Source organism: Heterodontus francisci, chromosome 14 (assembly GCF_036365525.1).
Source record: "Heterodontus francisci isolate sHetFra1 chromosome 14, sHetFra1.hap1, whole genome shotgun sequence".
In the NCBI taxonomy this organism is placed as follows: Eukaryota; Metazoa; Chordata; class Chondrichthyes; order Heterodontiformes; family Heterodontidae; genus Heterodontus; species Heterodontus francisci.
The window spans coordinates 10,817,401-10,843,207 of record NC_090384.1 but is presented as its reverse complement, the minus strand read 5'-3'; the positions used below and the strand labels follow the sequence as shown (position 1 = coordinate 10,843,207).

Here is a 25,807-nt window from a genome sequence, read left to right as displayed (position 1 = left end):
CGAGAGAGGGGATGGAATCGCCACCCTCACGGTGCCTGCCAGCAGTCAGCAGAAAGCACCCCAACTCTCACCTGTTCCAAACCACTATGTAAGAGGACCAGCACTGTACTTCTCCAGAAACCCAGCTGTGATTCACTTCATATAATAACCAATTCTCAGCCTTTGTGAACTCTCCCTCCCACCCACCTTCATATAATGACATCGCACATAGATTCCACCAAACACTGTAAGTCACCTGAGGTCTACTTCTCAGGAAATCAAACATTTATATAAATGTAAACAAAAACACAGAAGTTCACTGCGCAAAGCCCACCTGCACTAAAGTGTGTGGGGTCACCGGGAGCTGCTTTAACATCACAGTTTGCACGCTGGGTTAAAGCAGAAAGAGGGGAGAGGTTCAACAGGACACACCTGGTCTGTATGATATTTGCCACAACGCAGTTCAAAAATATACTTTATTTAAACCTCCAACTCAACCTTTTTTTGCACTTTATCAAACAGTAAATTTGAAATCAGGAAGACAGAAAAGCTGTACAAAGTGGAAAAGGCTGTAACATGCAAATAACACTTGGCACTAAATCGAGTTAACAACAAGTCACATCACACTTTGCTGAGGATTTGAGCGTAGATACAATACATGCAAGGTATATTCACACCAAACTCGACAACATTAAACTACATACTTTCCTTGTTTCTTCAAACACTTACTGCTAACGACAGAAAACCAAAGTGCCATAAATAAACCATATGGGAAATGGGCGACACTTTGAAAGAAGCTAATCAAATATTTCTTTACTGATGTCACTCCAGTATAACCATGGGGGGAGAGGGAGAGGGGAGGGGGGGAGGGGGGGGTTGGGGAGGGGGGGGTTGGGGAGGGGAGTGGAGGGGGGAGGGGGGAGTTGGGGAAGGGAGGGAAGGGAGGGAAGGGAGTGGGGAGTGGCGGGGAGTTGGAGAGGGGAGGGGCGTGGGGTTGGGTGAGGAGTGGGGGAAAGTGTTGGATGAGTGAAGAAGGGGTTTGGGGAGGGGGAGGCGGGGTTTGGGGAGGGGGAGGCGGGGGTTTGGGGAGGGGGAGCGGGGGTTTGGGGAGGGGAGGCGGGGGTTTGGGAGGGGGAGGCGGGGTTTGGGGAGGGGAGGCGGGGGTTTGGGAGGGGAGGCGGGGGTTTGGGGAAGGGGAGGCGGGGGTTTGGGAAGGGGGAGGGGGGTTTGGGAAGGAGAGGGGGGTTTGGGAAGGAGAGGGGGGGTTTGGGGAAGGAGAGTGGGGGTTTGGGGAAGGAGAGGGGGGGTTGGGGAAGGAGAGGGGGGGTTTGGGGAAGGAGAGGGGGGGTTTGGGAAGGAGAGGGGGGTTTGGGGAAGGAGAGGGGGGTTTGGGGAAGGAGAGGGGGGTTTGGGGAAGGAGAGGGGGGTTTGGGGAAGGAGAGGGGGGTTTGGGGAAGGAGAGGGGGGGTTTGGGGAAGGAGAGGGGGGGTTTGGGAAGGAGAGAGGGGGGTTTGGGAAGGAGAGAGGGGGTTTGGGGAAGGAGAGAGGGGGTTTGGGGAAGGAGAGAGGGGGTTTGGGGAAGGAGAGAGGGGGTTTGGGGAAGGAGAGAGGGGGTTTGGGGAAGGAGAGAGGGGGGTTTGGGGAAGGAGAGAGGGGGTTTGGGGAAGGAGAGAGGGGGTTTGGGGAAGGAGAGAGGGGGTTTGGGGAAGGAGAGAGAGGGTTTGGGGAAGGGGGGAGGGGGTTTGGGGAAGGGGGGAGGGCGAGGAGGGGGAGGGCGAGAGGGAGGTAAGGATTGTGAAAAGGGGAAGGGGTGTTGAACTAGTGAAGAGAAACCAAATACCCTGCCAACTTATGAAGAAGGCATCTCAGCTTCATCTCCCTTAGAGCAAACAGACAAACACTCCACACTGCCCTAAAATCACTGCACACTTAAAAACAACGGAAACAGGATCGATCACACAACTCATTTCCTGCTTTTTTTGTCGATTGGCTGTTGGAGATATAAAGCCCTCTGCTAATGCTAGAAAGGGCGCTTCGCAAAAAGGAGTAGAAAGAAGTGTCAAATGCTGCAATTTAGTTAAGAAATTCTAGAAAATAGACTCTTAAAGAAGATTTAAATGTAACAATCTTTTGTAAGCTTGTTTAAAGCAGCCTGCCCCAGCAGCACTGAGGGGGAAGTGGAAGGGGGAGGGGTGAACAAAAGGTTTCTGAAATACATCAAATTTAATAAGGTCAAAGGTCAGTAGAGGTCAAGCATCAGAGAAGCTCAGAGACAACGAGGGGACGATGAACTTGGACGTCACAGCAACATGCTAGGCAGACGATGAACAAACGGCACGAAGATATCTAGAAAAAAACAAAACCAGAAAGGGAGAAGGACCAAGTTACACAAAGCCATAAAAAAGGAAGAAACAAATAAAATAAAATTAAAAACAAAACACAATGATACAGTGCATGGGGTCAATGCATAATTTCAACAATGGGACAGGGAACAGCACATGCTAAACACTACAAACAAATGTAATTCACACACATACAAGTATGACACCAGACGGCCCTAAGCCACCCAAAGGGGCCAGGGAGGGGGAGAAGAGGAAGGGGCAGGGGCCCTCGCCCTGTGTCCTTTTATTTGCAGCTTGCATCTACAACATCACCATCAGCTCTAAGAAAAAAAAATCTTTTTAAAAGGGAGAATAACCGTAAGTAAATGGACAGACATAATAACTGGGCAAGACTGGCACAGATACTCAGGATGAGAAAAATTGATTGAAAAGAGTCGTAAAGGTAAAGTTATGTAAAAAACCTACTACAAGCTACATACCCTCAAGCACCAATGATAGATTATGACTGGCCCGGGTTCATGGAAGAAAAGCTGATCCACCACTCCAAAAACACAGGTCATGAATCACTTTAATAACCAGTTGCAGGCCAGGGCTCCTCATTTGAAAGAAGGAAAGACTGACATTTCTATAGTACCTTTTTACCATCTCAGGATGTTCTCCCAAAGCCTCTTACAGTACTTTTTGAAGTGTAGTCACTGTTGCAATGCAGGAAATGCAGCAACCAATTTGCACACGAGGGTCCCACAACAGCAATACGATAATAAAGAAATAATCTGTTTAGTGATGTTGGTTGAGGATAATTATTCGCCAGGACACTAGGGAGAACCCTCCTGCTCTTCTGCCAATAGTGTCCTAAAATCTTTTACATCAACCTGAGAGGGCAGACGGGGCCTCACATTAACATGTCATTCAAAAGATGGCACCTCCGACAATGCAGCACGCCTTCAGTGTTGCTCCTAACACAGTGCAGTGCTCTCTCAGCACTAACCCTCGAATAGCGAGGCACACCCTCAGTACTGATTTTCCGTTAGTGCAGCGCTCCCTCAGCACTACCCCTACGACTGCAGCGCTCCTTCAGTACTACCTCTCCAGCAGTGTGGCACTCCCTCGGTACTGCCCCTCTGACAGTGCAGTTCTCCCTCAGTACTGCCCCTCTGACAATGCTGTGCTCCCTCAGTACTGCCCCTCCGACAGTGCAGCGCTCCCTCCGTACTGCCCCTCCGACAGTGCAGCACTCTCCCACAGTACTGCTCCTCCGACAGCATGGTGCTTCCTCAGTATTGCCCCTCCGACAGCGCAGCACGTCCTCAGTACTGCCTCTCCAACAGGGCAGCACTCCTTCAGTACTACCCCTCTGGCAGTGCAGCCTTCCCTCAGTACTGGCCCCTCTGGCAGTGAGGCACTCCCTCAATACTGCACCTCCGACAGTGCAGCGCTCCCTCAGCACTGTCCCTCCGACTGTGCAGCACTCCCTCAGCACTCCCCCTCCAATAGTGCAGCACTCCCTCAGCACTGCACCTTCGACAGTGCGGGTGCTCCCTCAGCACTGCCCCTCCGACTGTGCAGCACTCCCCCTCCGATAGTGCAGCACTCCCTTAGCACTGCACCTTCGACAGTGCGGTGCTCCCTCAGCACTGCCTCTCCGACAGCACGGTGCTCCCTCAGTACTGCCCCTCCGACAGCGCGGAGCTCCCTCAGCACTGTCCCTCCGACAGCGAGGAGTTCCCTCAGTACTGCCCCTCCAACAGCAAGGCACTCCCTCAGTACTGACTTTCCGACAGCACGGCACTCCCTCAGTACTGCCCCTCCGATAGTGCGGAGTTCCCTCAGTACTGCCCTCTGACAGCACGGTACTCCCTCAGTACTGCCCCTCTGGCAGCACGACACTCCCTCAGTACTGCCCCTCTGACAGCACGACACTCCCTCAGTACTGCCCCTCTGACAGCACGACACTCCCTCAGTACTGTACTGACAGTGTCAGCCTGGATCCTGAGCTCAGATCTCTGGAGTGGTAGGAAAAGGATTTCTACTTTTGGATTTTGAGTCCTGCCCTTCCTCACGCACAGCCCAAGTTCCCTGGTGCGAGCTACGATTCATGTCAACTGCACATCGGAAGTTAAGTTCTTCAGCCATTAATGGAGAAAGCTGCGATTCAGCAACTTTGGGAGGGAGGGAGTGGAGCTCCTCACATGCACCGAGAGTTCAATGTGGTGGGGTGGGGGGTTTGCAGAGCTGTTCCACAAGAGCTGTGTTTGGATGTGGACTGCTTGCTTTTGGAGGATGCCTCTCTCTCCCTGCACAAGTCAGATACCCAGCACAACATCAGCAATTACTCTGCGGCCCCTACAACATGGATCATTCACAAGCCCGAGATCCACATTTACAGTCGTGTCAACGACATTGTTAATGAAAGAGCCAAACTGTTCAGTGGGAGGTCATACTCCAACACCGTCACTTACACATACCACCATTTGATTGAGTTTCGCCAGCTCTAAATTTAAAATCAAATCTTCTGTTTCTCTCCAAACAGTTGTTTAAAAAAAAACAATAAGTTTCAAGTATTTGGATCAGAGTGTCAGAGGGACCCTGTATCAGTAGTTCCACCTCAAACATTGCATATAACAGCCATGTAAACCAATCGCCTACAAAACACTGACTTCCCCAGTATAATATCTCAGATAATAAATAATCTCCAACACTTGGGAGCAGTAAAAAACTTCTATAAAAATAGAAAAGGTAGAACTGTAATTATACATTCATCCCAATCTCTTTTTTGTGCATTTTTAAAACAAATTCACATTATTCTCCTGGAAGTTTTTAAGTTGAATGTGTGAAAACAAAAAACATTGTGTTTATTTTTTTAAAAAACCTCACCAATTCCAAAAAAACGACTGGAGAGAATAAAATTCAAGGAGGAGGTTGACGTGACCCTCCAAACATCTGAAACCAGATTAGCAAGTCAGACACGGTATGTCAACTGCACCGTTATCTTTGGAGTTACAGAGAGGAAGTGTGATCATGATGACAGTGCTGGACCCATTGAGGAGTGATGGAGTGTCTCACACAAAGTGGGGGGCGGGGGGGGGGGAAAGATGGAGAGCGCACGAGAGAAAGAGTGAGAAAGAGGGTGAGCACAAGAGGGAATGCATGAAAGAGAGACAGAACACACCAGAGACAGCGCACATGAGAGGGGGGGTCACGCAAGCGAGGGAGGTAGAGTGGGGACACGCACACGCGAGTGTGCGGCAAAAGTGGGGCAAGCGTACAAGAGAGGCAGAGCATGGCGTGCACATGAGGGGGTGCAACAGGCGCTTGAGAAGGCGCAGGACAGAGCAGCGGCACGCACACGAGAGAGAGAGAAGTGGGGGCATGCACACGCATGTGAAAGAGAGACACAGAGCGGGAGCATACGCACGAGAGAATGGGCAGGGTGGAGCGGGGGCGTGTGCATGAGAGGGGGGCAGAGCGGAGGAGTGATGGAGCGGCGGAGCAGGGGCATGCACGTGAGTGAGGGGCGGGGCAGAAAGGGGCCATGCTCACGAGAGAGGGGTGGGACGGAACAGGGGCATGTGCACGAGGGGGGACGGGGCGGAGGCGCTCGTACAAGCGGAGGAGGGGTGCAGGCGTGTGGGAGGTGGGTTGAAGCAGGGAGGTGTGCACGAGAGAGGGCTGAGCTGGGCGTGACAGAGGGGCAGAGCAGGGGCGGGGACAGGCGCCGAGCTGGGGTGTGGCAGAGAGGTGGAGCACCTGAGAGAAAACAGAGCACCTGAGAGAGGGAACACAAGCGCGAATGAGTGAGAAAGTTCGAGGAGGAGTAGACGTCAAAAGAGAAAGGAAGGAGGAGGAGGAAGAATAGGAAGAGGGGTGAAGAGGAGGAGGAGGAGTGGGGAAAGGGAGGAGGAGCGGGGAAAGGGAGGAGGAGGAGGAGCGGGGAAAGGGGGGAGGAGGAGGAGCGGGGAAAGGGGGGAGGAGGAGGAGCGGGGGTGGGGGGGGGAGGAGGAGGAGCGGGGGTGGGGGGGGAGGAGGAGGAGCGGGGGTGGGGGGGGAGGAGGAGGAGCGGGGGTGGGGGGGGAAGGAGGAGGAGCGGGGGTGGGGGGGGAAGGAGGAGGAGCGGGGGTGGGGGGGGAAGGAGGAGGAGCGGGGGTGGGGGGGGAGGAGGAGGAGCGGGGGTGGGGGGGGAGGAGGAGGAGCGGGGGTGGGGGGGGGAGGAGGAGGAGCGGGGGTGGGGGGGAAGGAGGAGGAGCGGGGGTGGGGGGGGGAGGAGGAGGAGCGGGGGTGGGGGGGGAGGAGGAGGAGCGGGGGTGGGGGGGGAAGGAGGAGGAGCGGGGGTGGGGGGGGAGGAGGAGGAGCGGGGGTGGGGGGGGAAGGAGGAGGAGCGGGGGTGGGGGGGGAAGGAGGAGGAGCGGGGGTGGGGGGGAGGAGGAGGAGCGGGGGTGGGGGGGGAGGAGGAGGAGCGGGGGTGGGGGGAGGAGGAGGAGCGGGGGTGGGGGGGGAGGAGGAGCAGCGGGGGTGGGGGGAGGAGGAGGAGCGGGGGTGGGGGGAGGAGGAGGAGCGGGGGTGGGGGGAGGAGGAGGAGCGGGGGTGGGGGGAGGAGGAGGAGCGGGGGTGGGGGGAGGAGGAGGAGCGGGGGTGGGGGGAGGAGGAGGAGCGGGGGTGGGGGGAGGAGGAGGAGCGGGGGTGGGGGGAGGAGGAGGAGCGGGGGTGGGGGGAGGAGGATCAGCGGGGGTGGGGGGAGGAGGATCAGCGGGGGTGGGGGGAGGAGGATCAGCGGGGGTGGGGGGAGGAGGAGCAGCGGGGGTGGGGGGAGGAGGAGGAGCGGGGGTGGGGGGAGGAGGAGGAGCGGGGGTGGGGGGAGGAGGAGGAGCGGGGGTGGGGGGAGGAGGAGGAGCGGGGGTGGGGGGAGGAGGAGGAGCGGGGGTGGGGGGAGGAGGAGGAGCGGGGGTGGGGGGAGGAGGATCAGCGGGGGTGGGGGGAGGAGGATCAGCGGGGGTGGGGGGAGGAGGATCAGCGGGGGTGGGGGGAGGAGGATCAGCGGGGGTGGGGGGAGGAGGATCAGCGGGGGTGGGGGGAGGAGGATCAGCGGGGGTGGGGGGAGGAGGAGCAGCGGGGGTGGGGGAAGGAGGAGCAGCAGCAGGGGAAGAGAGGCAGGGGAAAGAGGAGAAGCAGGGGAACGAGGAGGAGAACAAGAAGGAGGATGGAGGCAGAGGTGCAGAGGCAAAAGGAGGAAGAGGAGCAGGGGGAAGAGAAGGAGAAGCAGTGGGAAGGGGAGGAGAAGGAGTGGGGAAGAGGAGGAGAAGGGAGAATGGGTGAGAAAAGTGAAGCAAAGGGAGGGAAAGTGGGAGAGATGGAAAGGAAGATGGTGAACAAGGAAAAGAAGTAAGCCGAAGAGAAGAAGGTGGAAGAGGAGGAGGAGGTACTGGCATCGCGTTCAGGAACTAAAACCGTCAGCATTGACCAGTTCCTTTTGGTGTACTCCATTCCTTCATCATCTCAGTTAATATGCCAATGGTGTATTTTTTGGTATGGAAAAATGTGACAAGAGGCAACTCTGGTAGAAAATCCTTCAATCCTCAAAAGGGTGGTTGCACACTAATTGCTTTGGCAGATACCACTGAACGTAGCCGTTCTCACCAGTAACACATTTGGCCGTCAGTACACAGCAAATTCCAAATTCTCAATGATATGGCAGTTAAAATTTCAGTGAAGAAAACACCTTTAGACTACCCTTGTACTGAGCATCAGTACATCTGTGTGTGTGTATATATATATATATATATATTATATAAAAACAAAGTTCATAACAGAAAATCGTACCATTAATTTTGTCAAGAAAACAGAAGTGAAACACACACACACACTCACACACACTGAAAGACTGAGAGTGCAGAGAATGGCCCCAGTCACGTTGGGGTTACTCGAGGAGTTCGACGACCACCCTCTCTCGCGATTGTTTCCACAGCTGCGCCCAACTTACCAGTGAACATGTTTAAAGTCAAGTTTATTTTGACTAAAGCTCAGTATGGCTTGCTGTCATTCTTCGATCGCTTGAGTTGGACTTTCAGGCGCTTCATTCCGATCTGAAAGCCATTCATTGCTTGTATGGCAGCCTGTGAGGAGACTGGATTGTCATAGCTTACAAACCCTGCAACCAAAAACAGAGCAGCAGAGTCAACAGGAAAGGCTCAGACAAACACCTGGCCAACATTCAAACAGCCCATCCTACCCAGGAGTGCAACTCTGTTAAGGGGACAGGGGAGAGGGAAGCAGGTTCAGACACAGGGTAGAGAACTTAATGCCTGCGCAGTTAAGAAACATATTACTCCCTTTAAACTGTTCAATTAAAAAATAACAGGGATTAAAGTCTACAGGCTGGATAGAGTCCATGATGGGGTTGTGTGTACACGAGCTGTAGGAGAAGCTTAAATGGAGGGCTTGAGTCCATGATGAAGTACAGTGTAAATGGGCTGTGGAAGGCGATGACATGGGCCAGTCCTGCCACTCCAACTGCGCAGCGGACCTTCAGTACTGACCCTCTGACAGTGTAACTTTCCCTCAGTACTGCAGCACTCCCTTAGTACCACACCTCCATAGTGCAGCACTCCCTCAGCACTGACCCTCCAACAATGCAGTGCTCTCTCAGTACCACCCCTCCGACAGTGTGGCGCTCCCTCAGTACCGCCCCTCCGACAGTGTGGCGCTCCCTCAGTACTGCCCCTCCGAAAGTACCGCGCTTCCTCAGCACTGCCCCACCAACAGTGCGACACTCCCTCAGTACTGCCCCTCCAACAGTGCGGCGCTCCCTCAGTACTGCCCCTCCGACAGTGTGGCGCTCCCTCAGTACCGCCCCTCCGACAGTGTGGCGCTCCCTCAGTACTGCCCCTCCGAAAGTACCGCGCTTCCTCAGCACTGCCCCTCCAACAGTGCGACACTCCCTCAGTACTGCCCCTCCAACAGTGCGGCGCTCCCTCAGTACTGCCCCTCCAACAGTGCGGCGCTCCCTCAGTACTGCCTCTCCGACAACATGGCGCTTCCTCAGTACTGACCATCCAACAGTTCTGTGCTCCCTCAGTACTGTCAACAGTGCGGCGCTTCCTCAGTACTGCCCCCTGACAGTTCTGTGCTCCCTCAGTACTGTCAACAGTGCGGCGCTTCCTCAGTACTGCCCCCTGACAGTTCTGTGCTCCCTCAGTACTGCCCCCTGACAGTTCTGTGCTCCCTCAGTACTGTCAACAGTGCGGCGCTTCCTCAGTACTGCCCCCTGACAGTTCTGTGCTCCCTCAGTACTGCCCCTCCGACAGTGTGGCGCTTCCTCAGTACTGCCCCACCAACAACGTGGCGTTTCCTCAGTACTGCCCCTCTGACAGTGCAGCACTCCCTCAATATTGACCCTCCGACAGTGTGGCATTCCCTCAGTATTGACCCTCCAACAGTGCGGCGGTCCCTCAGTACTGACCCTCCAACAATGCAGTGCTCTCTCATTATTGCCCCTCCCACAGTGTGGCGCTCCCTCAGTACTGCCCCTCCGACAGTGCGACACTCCCTCAGTACTGCCTCTCCAACAGTACCGTGCTCCCTCAGCACTGCCTCTCCGACAACGTGGCGCTTCCTCAGTACTGCCCCTCCAACAGTGCGGCGCTCCCTCAGTACTGCCCCCTGACAGTTCTGTGCTCCCTCAGTACTGCCCCTCCGACAGTGTGGCGCTTCCTCAGTACTGCCCCACCAACAACGTGGCGTTTCCTCAGTACTGCCCCTCTGACAGTGCAGCGCTCCCTCAATATTGACCCTCCGATAATGTGGCGTTCCCTCAGTATTGACCCTCCAACAATGCAGTGCTCTCTCATTATCGCCCCTCCCAGTGTGGCGCTCCCTCAGTACTGCCCCTCCGACAGTACCGCGCTCCCTCAGTACTATCCTCCGACAGTACCGTGCTTCCTCAGTACTGCCCCTCCAACAGTGCGACACTCCCTCAGTACTGCCCCTCCGACAGTGCAGCGCTCCCTCAGTACTGACCCTCCGACAGTGCAGTGCTGCCTCAGTACTGCCCCTCTGACAGCGCGAAGCTCCCTCAGTACTGCCCCTCCGACAGTGCGGCGCTCCCTCAGTACCGCCCCACCAACTCTGCAGCACTCTCTCAGTACCGCCTCTCTGACAGTGCAGCACCCCTTCAGTACCGCCCCACTGACTGTGTGGCGCTCCCTTATTGCTACCCTGCAACAATGCAGTGCTCCTTCTGCACTTACTGTGGTGCCAGCCTGGTTCTGGACTCCAGAGTGTGAAAAATCTATCACTGAGCCTCAGCTAACGTTTCAACCAGTCTGATTTCTCCTGTCTCCACCAAAAAAGACAAACCAAAATCTAGAACCGAATCACAGCTCGCAACAGTGAGTGCTTAACAAATCAGAGAGGGGCCTGCAATATCTTCAGCCTTCTACATTTGCTCCTGCTCTGCTTTCAATGAGCGCTCAGTGCCCTCTTACGGGCCAACTGTATTTAAATACTCCTCCAGACCCTGACAACAGGAGGTCACACTTGCGTATAACTGGACCGGAGCCACACCAAGAGACTGCAAACAAACATTGGGTTTGGTAATATCGCAGTTAGGTTACAGGACTAGTAATTCAAAGGCCTGGACTTATAATCCAGAGTGATGAGTTCAAATCCCATCACAACAGTTTATGGATATGAATTGAGTTAATGAAACAGATCTGGAATAAAAGATAATACCCGTAATGGTGATTATACAGCTAACAGACTGTCACTAAAAACCAAACTGGTTCAATGATGTCCTTTAGTGAAGGAAATCTGCCGTCCTTACCAGAGCTGGTATGTATATGTAACTCCTGCCCCATAGCAATGTGGTTAACTCTGCCCTCTAGAATGGAGAAATGGCTTAGCAAGGCACTCAGCTGCATCAAAAAAGTATAACAAGAATAAAACCAAAGGGACCACCAGGCATCAGATTCGAAAACGACAAAGGCCCAGTCAACCCTGCAAAATCCTCCTCACAAACATCTGGGAACCTTTGGTGCAAAATTAGGAGAGCTGTCCCACAGACTAGTCAAGCAACATTCTGACAAATTCATATTCACTGAGCCACTGCTTACAGCCAATGTCCCAGACTCCTCCATCACCATCCCTGGTCACCAGAGGTGGTGGCACAGTAAAACACAGTTGGGAGGGAGTTGCCCTGGGAATCCTCAACATTCACTCCAGACACCACAAAGTCTCATGGCATCAGATCAAACATGGACAAGGAAACAGAATCACAGAAACAAAGAATTGTTACAGCACAAAAGGAGGCCATGCAGCCCATCGTGTCTGCACCGGCTCTCCTAAGGAGCAATTCACCTCATGCCATTCCCCTGCTTTCTCCCTGTGACCCTGCACACTCTTCCTGTTCAGATAACAGTCTACTTCACTTTTAAATGCCTCAATTGAACCACCACACTCTCAGGCAGCACATTACAGACCTTAATGAATCGCTGCGTGAAGAAGTTTTTCCACATGTCACTTTTGCTTCTTTTGCTAATCACTATAAATCTGTTCCCTTTCGTTCTCGATCCTTTCACGAGTGGGAACAGTTTCTCTCTATCTACTCCGTCCAGATCCCTCTTGATTTTGAGCACCTCTATCAAATCATCTGTCAGCCTTCCCTTCTCCAAGGAAAACAGACCCAACTTCTCCAATCTATCTTCATAACTGAAGCTCCTCAGCCCTGGAACCATTCTTATAAATCTTTTCTGCACTCCCTCCAATGCCTTCACATCTTTCCTGATTACCACCTCCCTCAGCTGATAAATCAGTCCTTCTCCATTTGGCCAACACTTAGAAGAAGCACTGAGGGTAGCAATGTGGGGAACTTCAACCTCCATCAACAAGACTGTCTCGGCAGCACGACTATTGACCGAGTTTGCCGACTCCCAAAGGATATATTTGCCAGACTGGGTCTGTAGCAGGTGCTGAGAGAATCAACAAGAAAGAAAAACCTACTTGGCCTCATCCTCACAAATCTATCTGTCACAAGGTGCAACGGTGCATGATCGCATTGATTAGAGTGACCATTGCATAGTCCTTGTGAAGATTGAGGATACCCTACATTGCATTATGCAGCACTACCACCGTGCTGAATGGATTAGATTCAGAAAAGATTTAGCAGCTCAAAACTGAGCATCCATTGAGATGCAGTGGACCATCAGCAGCAGAATTGTATTCCACCACAATCTGTAACCTCTTGGCCCAGCATATCCCTCACTCTACCATTATCAAGATTCAAAGAGGAGTGTGGAAATGCATGCCAAGAGCAGCGTCAGACATACCTAAAAATGAGGTGTCAACCTGGTGAAGCTACAATACAGGACTACATGCATGCTAAACAGGAAAAGCAGCATGCAATAGACAGAGCTAAACAATCCCACAACCATAAGTTCAGATCAAAGCTCTGCACTCCTGCTACATCCAGTTGTGAATGGTGGTGACAATTAAACTAACAGGAGGAGAAGGCTCCATGAACATCCCCATCTTTAATGATAATGGGGCCCAGCACGTCAGTGCAAGAGATGAGACAGAAGCATTTTCAATAATCTCTAGCCAGCAGTGCTGAGTGGATGATCCATCCTGGCCTCCTCTGGAGGTCATAAGAAAAAGGAGCAAGAATAGGCCATTAGGCCCTTTGAACTTGCTCTGCCATTCAGTACGGTTATTGATCTTTCACCTCAACTTCACCTTCCAACACAGTCTCCATATTCCTTGATTCCCTTAGTATCCAAAAATCTGATGACCTCTGTCTTGAATATACTCAACGACTGAGTATCCACAGCTCTCTGGGATAGAGAATTCCAAGGATTCACAGACCAATCCTTTGACTCTTAGTTCTAGATTCCCCAGGCAGGGGAAACATCCCATCATCATCTACCCGGTTGAGTGCCTTAAAAAGTCAGGTTGTTTCAATAAGATCCCCTCTCATTCTTCTAAACATTAGGGAATATAAGCCTAGTCTACTCAACCTCTCCTCATAGGATAATTTCCTCAATCCACAAATCAGTCTAGTGCTTCTTTGTTGCACTCCCTCTAAGGCAAGTACATCTTTTCTCTGCTAAGCAGACCAAAACCCTAATCCAGGTCTGGTCTCACCAAGACCCTATATAATTACAGTACTACTTCTTTACTCTTATACTCCAATCCCTTTGTAATAAAGGTTAATATACCTTTATTGGGCGGCACAGTGGCGCAGTGGTTAGCACCGCAGCCTCACAGTTCCAGCTACCCGGGTTCAATTCTAGGTACTGCCTGTGTGGAGTTTGCAAGTTCTCCCTGTGTCCACGTGGGTTTCCTCCGGGTGCTCCGGTTTCCTCCCACATGCCAAAGACTTGCAGGTTGATAGGTAAATTGGCCATTAGCAATTGCCCCTAGTATAGGTAGGTGGTAGGGAAATATAGGGACAGGTGAGGATGTGGTAGGAATATGGAATTAGTGTAGGATTAGTATAAATGGGTGGTTGATGGTCGGCACAGACTCGGTGGGCCGAAGGGCCTGTTTCAGTGCTGTATCTATAAACTAAACTAAACATACCATACCATTTGTTTTCCTAACTGCAATTTGTGCCTGCAGGTTAGCTTTCTGTGATTCATGTGCAAGGACATTCAAATCCCACTGAATACCAACAGTTCCCAGTCTCTCACCATTTAAAAATATTCTGCTTTTCTATTTTTCCTACCAAAGTGAATGAAGTCATACTTCTTCACAATATATTCCATCTGCCACCTTCTTACCCACTCACTTAGCGTGTCTATATCTGATATGTCGAACATTCCTTGTTCCAGTCCTACTCAGGCTTCCTCCCCCAACTCTTTCTGGTACATTGATGACTGTATCGGTGCCATTTCCTGGTCCTGCCCCGAACTGGAAAACTTTATCAACTTTGCCTTTAATTTCCATCCTTCTCTCACCTTTACATGGTCCATCTATGACACTTCCCTTCCCTTCCTCAACTTCTCTGTCTCCATCTCTGGGGATAGACTGACCACTGGTATTCATTATAAGCCCACCGACTCCCACAGCTACCTCGACTACACTTCTTCACACCCTGCCTCCATTCCATTCTCCCAATTTCTCTGTCTCTGATGCATCTGTTCTGATGATGCAACCTTCCATAACAGCGCTTCTGACATGTCTTCCCATTTTCCTCAACCGAGGATTCCCCCCAACTGTGGTTGCCAGGGCCATCAACCGTGACCGGCCCATTTCCCACACTTCTGCCCTCACCCCTTCCCCTCCCTCCCAAAATCACAACAGGGTTCCCCTTGTCCTCACTTTGCACCCCACTTGTCTCCATATCCAAAGGATCATCCTCCGCCATTTCCGCCACCTCCAGCGTGATGCCACCACCAAACGCATCTTCCCCTCCTCTCCTGCCAGCATTCTGAAGGGGTCATTCCCTCCACGACATCGTGGTCCACTTCTCCATTACTCCCGACACCTCGTCCCATTCCCACGCAATTGCAGGAGATCCAATACCTGCCCTTATATCTCCTCTCTCCTCACTATCCAAGGCCCCAAACACTTCTTTTAGGTGAAGCAGCCATTTACCTGTACTTCTTTCAATTTAGTATACTGTACTTGCTGCTCACAATCCAGTTGTCTCTACAATGGGGAGACCAAACACAGTTCGTTGACCGCCTGTGGAACACCTCCGCTCAGTCCGCAAGCATGACCCTGGTCGCTTGCCATTTCAATACCCCCTCCCCAGCTCTCATGCCCACATCTCTGTCCTGGGCTTGCTGCAGTGTTCCAGTGATCAACACAAGCTCGAGGAACAGCACCTCATTTACCAATTAGGCATGCTACAGCCTACTGGACTGAACATTGAGTTCAATAATTTCAGAGCATGACTGGTCCATTTTTATTTTTACTTTATTTTATTTGTTTCATCTTTTTTTTTAACCATGTGCCTGCCCACTGTTTTTTTCATATTTGTGCTTTTGGCTAGGGCTGTTCATTATTCTATCATTTAACACCCTCTCTGCACTAATGCTTTGTCTTTTACCACACGATTAGCACACTCTTTTTGCCTTTGCCCCATGACCTTCTTGCCAGTTAATCTCTCTGGCCCTCTGTCCTATCAACACCTTCCCTTTTGTTCTCTTTTCCCCCCCACCCCAGATTTATTTGCTTAAAACCTATTACATTTCTAACCGTTGCCAGTTCTGATGAAAGGTCACTGACCTGAAACCTGTTTCTCTCTCCACAGATGCTGCCAGGCAATGACCAGCTCCAACAAAAGAGAGTCTAACCACCTCCCATTGCCATTCAATGCCATTAACATAGCTGATCCTCCACTACCGACATCCTTGGGGGGCACTATTTTCCAGAAACTTAACTGGATCAGCTATCTAAATACTGTGGCTGTAAGAACAGAGGTTTGGAATTCTGCAGCAAGTAACTCACCTCCTGACTCCCCAAAGCCTTTCCATCACCTACACGGTACAAGTCAATGCAACGTGGCTGCAATGTTTACCTCGACATAATGCAACTTGCCAAGGCTTCTCGATTTTTATTCCATGCTCATTTCCATCATGGTTGGTTTTCCACCAAAGCCCTTTTACCCACAGATTGGTGTCCAGCATCTGAATTTGTCAGATTCCAAATGGGGGGCGGGGGAGTTGGGGGCTGCGTGGGGGGGGGGGGGGGTCAGGTAATAGCAGAATTGGAGAGTCTCTGTTAATTGGGGATGGCTGTTTTTTGTTTTCACCTTGTCTTTCAGCTGGAATAGAGCCTGGTATTTCAGGATTCCTTCTTAAACCGCACCTTCAAAATGTGTGACTTTTTAAAAAGAAACTAGTAAAGCTTGTTCCGTAAAAGTCTGGGAAATATGAACTGTGACCTTAAAGCTGAGGCCCACAAACAGTTGTTAGGGACTGCTTCAATATCTGGAGGGAAGTCTGGAATCCTGAAATACCAGGCTCTATTCCAGCTGAAAGACAAGGTGAAAACAAAAAACAGCCATCCCCAATTAACAGAGACTCTCCAATTCTGCTATTACCTGACCCCCCACGCAGCCCCCAGCTTCCCCCCCAAACCCACCATTTGGAATCTGACAAATTCTGATGCTGGACACCAATCTGTGGGCAAAAGGGCTTTGGTGGAAAACCAACCTTGATGGAAATCAGCATGGAATAGAAATAGAGAACCTTGACAGAGGCACTGTAGGTTAAGTATCACCAGTCAGTCAGCTCTCTGTCCTCCCATGAGCAAGGGTGCTGGTGCCCAGAAAGTCAATGGCCTCACTCCGACAACAAGCTCGCAACCACCTGCTACCATGCCACTACATTTAGTATGGAGACTTCACATCACAACAGGCTTTCACCCATTTCAGCAACATACCCACCAAAACATTTGCTCAAGTTCGTCTGTTTGTCAATGAAAACCTTGGCAGAAACGACATTCCCGAAAGGCATAAACATCTGGAGCAGGTCCTGATCTCCAAACTCCTGGGGCAGGTGGTATATAAACAGATTGCCTCCCTCTGGTCCTAAAAGAATAAACAGATGTAGGAGAAGGGTTGGGGGGTGGGGGGTGGTGGAAGAGAGAGCAAGAGAAAGAGAGACAGAGAACAAAATTATCAGCTGAAGCTAAACTCAACGCAGAGAGAAGGGCATGCAGAGGACAACAGGGTCTACACAACAGTGCGGGGTGATGGAGCTGCCCTCTGCACCAATGAGTGACAACATTGTACAGCAACATAAGCTCTGACACTTCATCACTTAACAACAAAGCTCATGAAGATAGGTCAAGTAGTGGGAAAAGCTCCCACACTGCCAGACCTTGCCGATCCATCCTTGCCCCAAACCACCCACACCCTGAACCCACCCACACCCTGAAGAACACACATCCCCAACCCCCAACACACTTAGAACCCCCACGCTCCCCATCCATCCACATACAGCCCCTGCCCCGATCCACCCACCTACCCACACTGCCCCCACCCCGACCCATCGGTCAACACTATACAGGATACAAGTAACACCCCAGAAATAGCTGTAAATCAGGAAATGGAAGGGAGGGATAAACCCAAGAAAATTACAACCACCAGAGAAGCTGTACTGAACAAACTGTTGGAGATGCGAGCTGACAAGTCTCTAGGTCCGGATGGACTTCATTCTAGGGTCTTAAAAGAAGTGGCTAGTGAGATAGTTGATGCATTGGTTTTAATTTTCCAAAATTCCCTAGATACGGGGAAGGCTCCACAGATTGGAAAATAACCAATGTAACTCCTTTATTCAATAAGGGAGGGAAACAGAAAGCAGGAAACCACAGACCAGTTAGCTGAACATTTGTCATAGGGAAAATGTTAGAAACTATTATTAAAGGGTACTTCGAAAAATTCAAGGTAATCAGGCAGAGTCAACAAGGTTTTGTGAAACAGAAATCATGTTTAACCAATTTATTGGAATGCTCTGAAGTATTAACATGTGCTATGGATAAAGAGGAACCAGTTGATGTACTCTACTTAGATTTCCAGAAGGCATTTGATAACGTGCCCCATCAAAGGTTATTGCAGAAAATAAAAGCACATGGTGCAAGGGGCAACATATTGGCAAGGATAGAAAATTGGCTAGCAAACAGGAATTAGAGCAAGCATAAATGGGTCATTTTCTGGTTGGCAAGATGTAACGAGTGGTGTACCACAGGGATCAGTGCTGAGGCCTCAACTTTTTACAATTTATATAAATGACGTGGATGAAGGGACCGAAGGTATGGTTGCTAAATTTGTTGATGACAGAAAGATAGGTAGGAAAGTAAGTTGCGAAGAGGACATAAGGAGGCTACAAAGGGATATAGACAGGATAAATGAGTGGGCAAAGATCTGGCAAATGGACTATTCGTGGGAAAATGTGAAATTGTCCATTTTGGCAGGAAGAATAAAAAAAGCATATTATCTAAATGGTGAGACACTGCAGAGTTCTGAGATGCAGAGGGATTTGGGTGTCATGGTGCATGAATCGCAACAGGTTGGTATGCAGGTACAGCAAGTAATTAGGAAAGCTAATAGAATGTTATCGTTTATCACGAGGGGAATTGAATATAAAAGTAGGGAGGTTATGCTACAGTTATACAGGGCATTGGTGAGACCACATCTGGAGGACTGTGTACAGTACTGGTCTCCTTATTCAAGGAAAGATGTAAATGCGTTGGAGGCAGTACAGAGAAGGTTTAACTAGACTAATAACTGGAATGGGCGGGTTGTCTTATGAGGAAAGGTGGGACAGGCTAGGCTTGTACCTGCTGGAGTTTAGAAGAGTAACAGGCGACTTGATTGAAACATACAAGATCCTGAAGGGTCTTGACAGGGTGGATGGGGAAAGGATGCTTCCTCTTGTGGGAGAATCTAGAACTGGGGTCACTGTCTAAAAATAAGGTGTCACATATTTAAGACAGAGATGAGGAGAAATTTTTTTCACTTAGAGGGTCGTAAGTCTTTGGAACTCTCTTCCACAAAAGGCGGTGGAAACAGAGTCTTTGAATATTTTAAATGGCAGAGGTAGACAGATTTGTGATCAGCAAGGGGGTGAAAGGTTACCGGGAATAGGCGGGAATGTGGAGGTGAGGTTACAATCAGATCAGCCATGATCCGTTGAATGGTGGAGCAGGCTCGAGGCTGAGTGGCCTAATTCATACGTTCATTCATATGTACCCACCCACACCAAACCCACAAATATGTACACACCCCCGAACCCCTACCCCGCCACACACGCACAAATAACACCCAAACGCCCAAGCCCCACATGCACACGACCCCACCCCGCCCCAAGCCCCATACACAACCCCGCAGCCCCTACACACAAAAATACCCGAGGCCAACACCCACATCTCTGAACTTCCCACCCCACCGCCGCACACAAATCCCAAGCACCCCTCCCCCACCCCCTCCACACACACATCCCAACACACACTTCCCGCCCCCGCAAGGGGAAGTGAGAAAACAAACAAGAGAAAAAAAACAGGGTATGGGAAGAGACTGGCAACTAATATAAAAGAAAACCCAAAAATCTTCTATAGGCATATAATTAGTAAAAGGGTGGCAAAAGGAGGAGTGGGGCCGATTAAAAGGGGATTTATGTGTGGAGGCAGGAGTCTTGGCTGAGTCATGGCACTCTGCATTTGTTACCAAGGAAGAAGATGCTGCCCAAGTCATACTGAAAGAGTAAATAATTGAGACACTGGATGGGTTAAAACTTAATGAAGAGGTGTTAGATTGGCTGGCTGTGCTTAAAGTTGATAAGGCGCAAGGACTGGATGAGATGCATCCAAGGATACCAAGGGAGGTAAGACTGGAAATTGCAGACGTACTGGCCATAATCGTCCAACCTTCCTTTGATACGGGGTGATGCCTGAGGACTGGCGAATGGCAAATATTACACCCTTGTTCAAAAAAGGGTGTAAGGATATGGGTCAGTCAGTTTAATCTGAATGGTGGGAATGCGCAGTGGTTAGCACCGCAGCTCCAGCGACCCAGGTTCAGTTCTGGGTACTGCCTGTGTGGAATTTGCATGTTCTCCCTGTGACCACATGGGTTTCCGCCGGGTGCTCCGGTTTCCTCCCACAGCCAAAGACTTGCAGGTTGATAGGTAAATTGGCCATTGTAAATTGCCCCTAGTGTAGGTAGGTGATAGGAGAATGGTGGGGTTGTGGTAGGGAATATGGGATTAATGTAGGATTAGTATAAATGGGCGGTTGTTGGTCGACACAGACTCAATGGGCCGAAGGGCCTGTTTCAGTGCTGTATCTCTCTATGACTCTATGACAGTCTTCACCTGAACCGTGCTGGGACCAGTGTTCTGGCGAGTTGTATAACTAAGACAATAGAGTGGGCTTTAAACTAAATAATGGGGTGAGGGATCAAAGAACAAAGAACAGTACAGCACAGGAACAGACCATTCAGCCCTCCAAGCCTGCGCCGATCATGATGCCTGTCTAAATTAAAACCTTCTGCGCTTCCGGGGTCTGTATCCCTCTATTCCCATCCTATTCACGTATGTCAAGATGCCTTTTAAACATTACTATCGTACCGTTTCCACCACCTCCCCCGGCAGCAAGTTCCAGGCACTCACCACCCTCTGTGCAAAAAAACTTGCCTCGCACATTCCCTCTAAACTTTGCCCCTCGCACCTTAGACCTATGTCCCCTAGTAACTGACTTTCCCACCCTGGGAAAAAGCTTCTGACTATCCACTCTGTCCATGCCACTCATAACTTTATAAACCTCTATCATGTCGCCCCTCCACCTCCGTTATTCCAGTGAAAACAATCCGAGATTATCCAACCTCTCCTCATAGCTAATACCCTCCAGACCAGGCAACATCCTGGTAAACCTCTTCTGTACCCTCTCCAAAGCCTCCACATCTTTCTGGTAGTGTGGCGACCAGAATTGTACGCAATATTCCAAATGTGGCCGAACTAAGGTTCCGCACAGCTGCAGCATGACTTGCCAATTTTTATACTCTATGCCCTGACCGATGAAGGCAAGCATGCCGTATGCCTTCTTGACTACCTTATCCACCTGCATTGCCACTTCCAGTGATCTGTGGACCTGTACGCCCAGATCGTTCTGCCTGTCAATACTCCTCAGGGTTCTGCCATTTACTGTATACTTCCCACCTGTATTAGACCTTCCAAAATGCATTACCTCACATTTTTCCGGATTAAACTCCATCTGCCATTTCTCCTCCCAAGTCTCCAACTGATCTATATCCTGCTGTATCCTCTGACAATCCTCATCACTGTCCGCAACTCCACCAACCATTGTGTCGTCCGCAAACTTACTAATCAGACCAGCTACATTTTCCTCCAAATCATTTATATATACTACAAACAGCAAAGGTCCCAGCACTGATCCCTGCAGAACACCACTGGTCACAGCCCTCCATTCAGAAAAGCACCCATCCACTGATACCCTCTGTCTTCTATGACCGAGCCAGTTCTGTATCCATCTTGCCAGCTCACCTCTGATCCCGTGTGACTTCACCTTTTGTACCAGTCTGCCATGAGGGACCATGTCAAAGGCTTTACTGAAGTCCATATAAACAACATCCACTGCCCTCCCTTCATCAATCATCTTCGTCACTTCCTCAAAAAACTCAATCAAGTTAGTGAGACACGACCTCCCCTTCACAAAACCATGCTGCCTCTCGCTAATAAGTCCACTTGTTTCCAAATGGGAGTAAATCCTGTCCCGAAGAATCCTCTCCAATAATTTCCCTACCACTGACGTAAGGCTCACCGGCCTATAATTTCCTGGATTCTCCTTGCTACCCTTCTTAAACAAAGGAACAACATTGGCTACTCTCCAGTCCTCTGGGACCTCACCTGTAGCCAATGAGGATACAAAGATTTCTGTCAAGGCCCCAGCAATTTCCTCCCTTGCCTCACCCTGTATTCTGGGGTAGATCCCATCAGGCCCTGGGGACGTATCTGCCTTAATGTTTTTTAAGGCGCCCAACACCTCTTCCTTTTTGATATCGACATGACCCAGACTATCTACACACCCTTCCCTAGACTCATCATCCGCCAAGTCCTTTGGTGAATACTGATGCATAGTACTCATTTAGTACCTCGCCCATTTCCTCTGGCTCCACGCATAGATTCCCTCCTCTGTCCTTGAGTGGGCCAACCCTTTCCCTGGCTACCCTCTTGCTCTTTATATACGTATAAAAATCCTTGGGATTCTCCTTAATCTTGTTTGCCAATGACTTTTCATGACCCCTTTTAACCCTCCTGACTCCTTGCTTAAGTTCCTTCCTACTTTCTTTATATTGGACAGGCCAACCAGGGGCGATGCCACATTGGATTTGGTACTGGGTAATGAACCCGGCCAGGTGTTCGATTTAGATGTAGGTGAGCACTTTGGCGATAGTGATCACAATTCGGTTAGGTTTACCTTAGCGATGGGCAGGGACAGGTATATACCGCAGGGCAAGAATTATAGCTGGGGGAAAGGAAATTATGACGCGATTAGGCAAGATTTAGGATGTGTAGGATGGGGAAGGAAACTGCAGGGGATGGGCACAAACGAAATGTGGAGCTTATTCAAGGAGCAGCTAATGCGTGTCCTTGATAAGTATGTACCTGTCAGGCAGGGAGGAAGTTGTCGAGCGAGGGAGCCGTGGTTTACTCAAGAAGTTGAAGCGCTTGTCAAGAGGAAGAGGGCGGCTTATGTTAGGATGAGACGTGAAGGCTCAGTTAGGGCGCTTGAGAGTTACAAGCTAGCCAGGAAGGATCTAAAGGGAGGGCTAAGAAGAGCAAGGAGAGGACACGAGAAGTCATTGGCGGATAGGATCAAAGAAAACCCTAAGGCTTTCTATAGGTATATCAGGAATAAAAGAATGATAAGAGTTAGAACAGGGCCAATCAAGGATAGTAGTGGGAAGTTGTGTGCGGAATCAGAGGAGATAGGGGAAGCGTTAAATGAATATTTTTCGTCAGTATTTACAGTAGAGAAAGAAAGTGTTGTCGAGGAGATTACTGAGATACAGCCTACTAGGCTAGATGGGATTGAGATTCACAAGGAGGAGGTGTTAGCAATTTTGGAAAGAGTGAAAATAGATAAGTCCCCTGGGCCAGATGGGATTTATCCTAGTATTCTCTGGGAAGCCAGGGAGGAGATTGCAGAGCCGTTGTTGTTGACCTTTATGTCGTCATTGTCGACAGGAGTAGTGCCGGAAGACTGGAGGATAGCAAATGTTGTCCCCTTGTTCAAGAAGGGGAGTAGAGACAGCCCTGGTAATTTTAGACCTGTGAGCCTTACTTCGGTTGTGGGTAAAATGTTGGAAAAGGTTATAAGAGATAGGATTTATAATCATCTTGAAAAGAATAAGTTCATTTGCGATAGTCAGCACGGTTTTGTGAAAGGTAGGTCGTGCCTCACAAACCTTATTGAGTTTTTCGAGAAGGTGACCAAACAGGTGGATGAGGGTAAAGCCGTGGATGTGGTGTATATGGATTTCAGTAAGGCGTTTGATAAGGTTCCCCACGGTAGGCTATTGCAGAAAATACGGAAGTATGGGGTTGAAGGTGATTTAGAGCTTTGGATCAGAAATTGGCTAGCTGAAAGAAGACAGAGGGTGGTGGTTGATGGCAAATGTTCATCCTGGAGTTTAGTTACTAGTGGTGTACCGCAAGGTTCTGTTTTGGGGCCACTGCTGTTTGTCATTTTTATAAATGACCTGGATGAGGGTGTAGAAGGGTGGGTTAATAAATTTGCGGATGACACGAAGGTCGGTGGAGTTGTGGATAGTGCCGAAGGGTGTTGTAGGGTACAGAGGGACATAGATAGGCTGCAGAGCTGGGCTGAGAGATGGCAAATGGAGTTTAATGCGGAGAAGTGTGAGGTGATTCACTTTGGAAGGAGTAACAGTAATGCAGAGTACTGGGCTAATGGGAAGATTCTTGGTAGTGTAGATGAGCAGAGAGATCTTGGTGTCCAGGTACATAAATCCCTGAAAGTTGCTACCCAGGTTAATAGGGCTGTTAAGAAGGCATATGGTGTGTTAGCTTTTATTAGTAGGGGGATCGAGTTTCGGAGCCACGAGGTCATGATGCAGCTGTACAAAACTCTGGTGAGGCCGCACCTTGAGTATTGCGTGCAGTTCTGGTCACCGCATTATAGGAAGGATGTGGAAGCTTTGGAAAGGGTGCAGAGGAGATTTACTAGGATGTTGCCTGGTATGGAGGGAAGGTCTTACGAGGAAAGGCTGAGGGACTTGGGGTCATTTTCGTTAGAGAGGAGGAGGAGGAGAGGGGACTTAATAGAGACATACAAGATAATCAGAGGGTTAGATAGGGTGGATTGTGAGAGTCTTTTTCCTCGGATGATGATGGCAAACACGAGGGGACATAGCTTTAAGTTGAGGGGTGAAAGATATAGGACAGATGTCAGAGGTAGTTTCTTTACTCAGAGAGTAGTAGGGGCGTGGAACGCCCTGCCTGCAACAGTAGTAGACTCGCCAACTTTAAGGGCATTTAAATGGTCATTGGATAGATATATGGATGAAAATGGAATCGTGTAGGTCAGATGGTCGGCGCAACATCGAGGGCCGAAGGGCCTGTACTGCGCTGTAATGTTCTAATTCTAATTCTAATTCCTCAAGGGCTTCGTCTATTCCTCGCCTTCTAGCCCTTACGAATGCTTCCTTTTTCTTTTTGACTAGGCTCACAATATCCCTCGTTGTCGAAGGTTCCCTAAACTTGCCAAACTTATCCTTCTTCCTCACAGGAACATGCCTGGATTCTAATCAACTGACGTTTGAAAGACTCACACGTCAGATGTTGATTTACCCTCAAACAGCCGCCCCCAATCTAAATTCTTCAGTTCCTGCCTAATATTGTTATAATTAGCCTTCCCCCAATTTAGCACCTTCACCCAAGGATTACTCTTACCCTTATCCACAAGTACCTTAAAACTTACGAAATTATGGTCACTGTTCCCGAAATGCTCCCCTACTGAAACCTCGACCACCTGGCCGGGCTCATTCCCCAATACCAGGTCCAGTACGGCCCCTTCCCTAGTTGGACTATCTACATACCGTTTCAAGAAGCCCTCCTGGATGCTCCTTACAAATTCTGCCCCATCCAAGCCCCTAGCACTAAGTGAGTCCCAGTCAATATAGGGGAAGTTAAAATCACCCACCACAACAACCCTGTTGCTTTTACATCTTTCCAAAATCTGTCTACATATCTGCTCCTCTACCTCCCGCTGGCTGTTGGGAGGCCAGTAGTAAACCCCCAACATTGTGACTGCACGCTTCCTATTCCTGAGCTCTCCCCATATTGCCTCGCTGCATGAGCCCTCCCGCAGTACAGCAAGAGAGGAAGATAGCAATAAGGGTAATGACAACCAAACTGTGGCAGGAAGGGACAGAGCGTGCAAACTCAAGATGCTCCAGCAGATAAGACCAGAGGTTGTGAATTTACGGGGAGGGGGTGGGGGGTGGGGTTTGGGGGGTGGCGGGGCGGCAGTGAAGAGAGGGTTCTGGAGAGGGGAGATTTAGAAATCCAAAGAGAAAGGCCAAGGCTTCGGAACAGTATAGTGTTGTGGGTCAAGACAAGCAGAATGGGACAGAGAGTTTAACAAAAATTGTACAACAGAAAATAAGGTTATTGAAGGGAATAGAAGCAAAAAAAATGAAATAAAGATTCTTTATGTGAATGCGTGAAAGATCTGCAAGAAAACAGATGAACTAGTTGCACAAATAGAGGTAGATGATTTAAACCTATTTAAGGGCAGCAGGGATAAGCCAGGGAACTACAGGCCGGTGAGCCTTACATCAGTGGTGGGAAAGTTATTGGAAGGGATTCTGAGAGACAGGATTTATATGCATTTGGAAAGGCATCGTCTGATAAAGGATAGTCAGCATGGCTTTGTGTGTGGGAAATCATGTCTCACGAATTTGATTGAGTTTTTCGAGGTGGTGACCTAGAGGACTAACGAGGGCA

At 50.0% G+C, this 25,807-nt stretch overlaps 1 protein-coding gene across 6 annotated transcripts in view; it reads right to left on the bottom strand.

The window, feature by feature from the left end:
* Positions 1 to 1,485: 1,485 nt before the first annotated feature.
* Positions 1,486 to 25,807, bottom strand: part of celf1 (cugbp, Elav-like family member 1) — a 271,714-nt gene continuing 247,392 nt past the window's right edge. For 5 of the 6 annotated variants that reach the window (XM_068045883.1, XM_068045886.1, XM_068045884.1 and 2 more), the window contains 3 exons: positions 16,705 to 16,848; positions 8,296 to 8,463; positions 1,487 to 2,325 (listed from right to left, as the gene is read on the bottom strand). In XM_068045883.1, coding sequence (XP_067901984.1) covers positions 8,336 to 8,463; positions 16,705 to 16,848 — 272 coding nt within the window. In that variant the 3' untranslated portion in view covers positions 1,487 to 2,325; positions 8,296 to 8,335. Of the gene's footprint in view, positions 2,326 to 8,295; positions 8,464 to 16,704; positions 16,849 to 25,807 lie in introns of all 6 variants that reach the window. The other variant, XM_068045887.1, reaches the window with a different exon arrangement.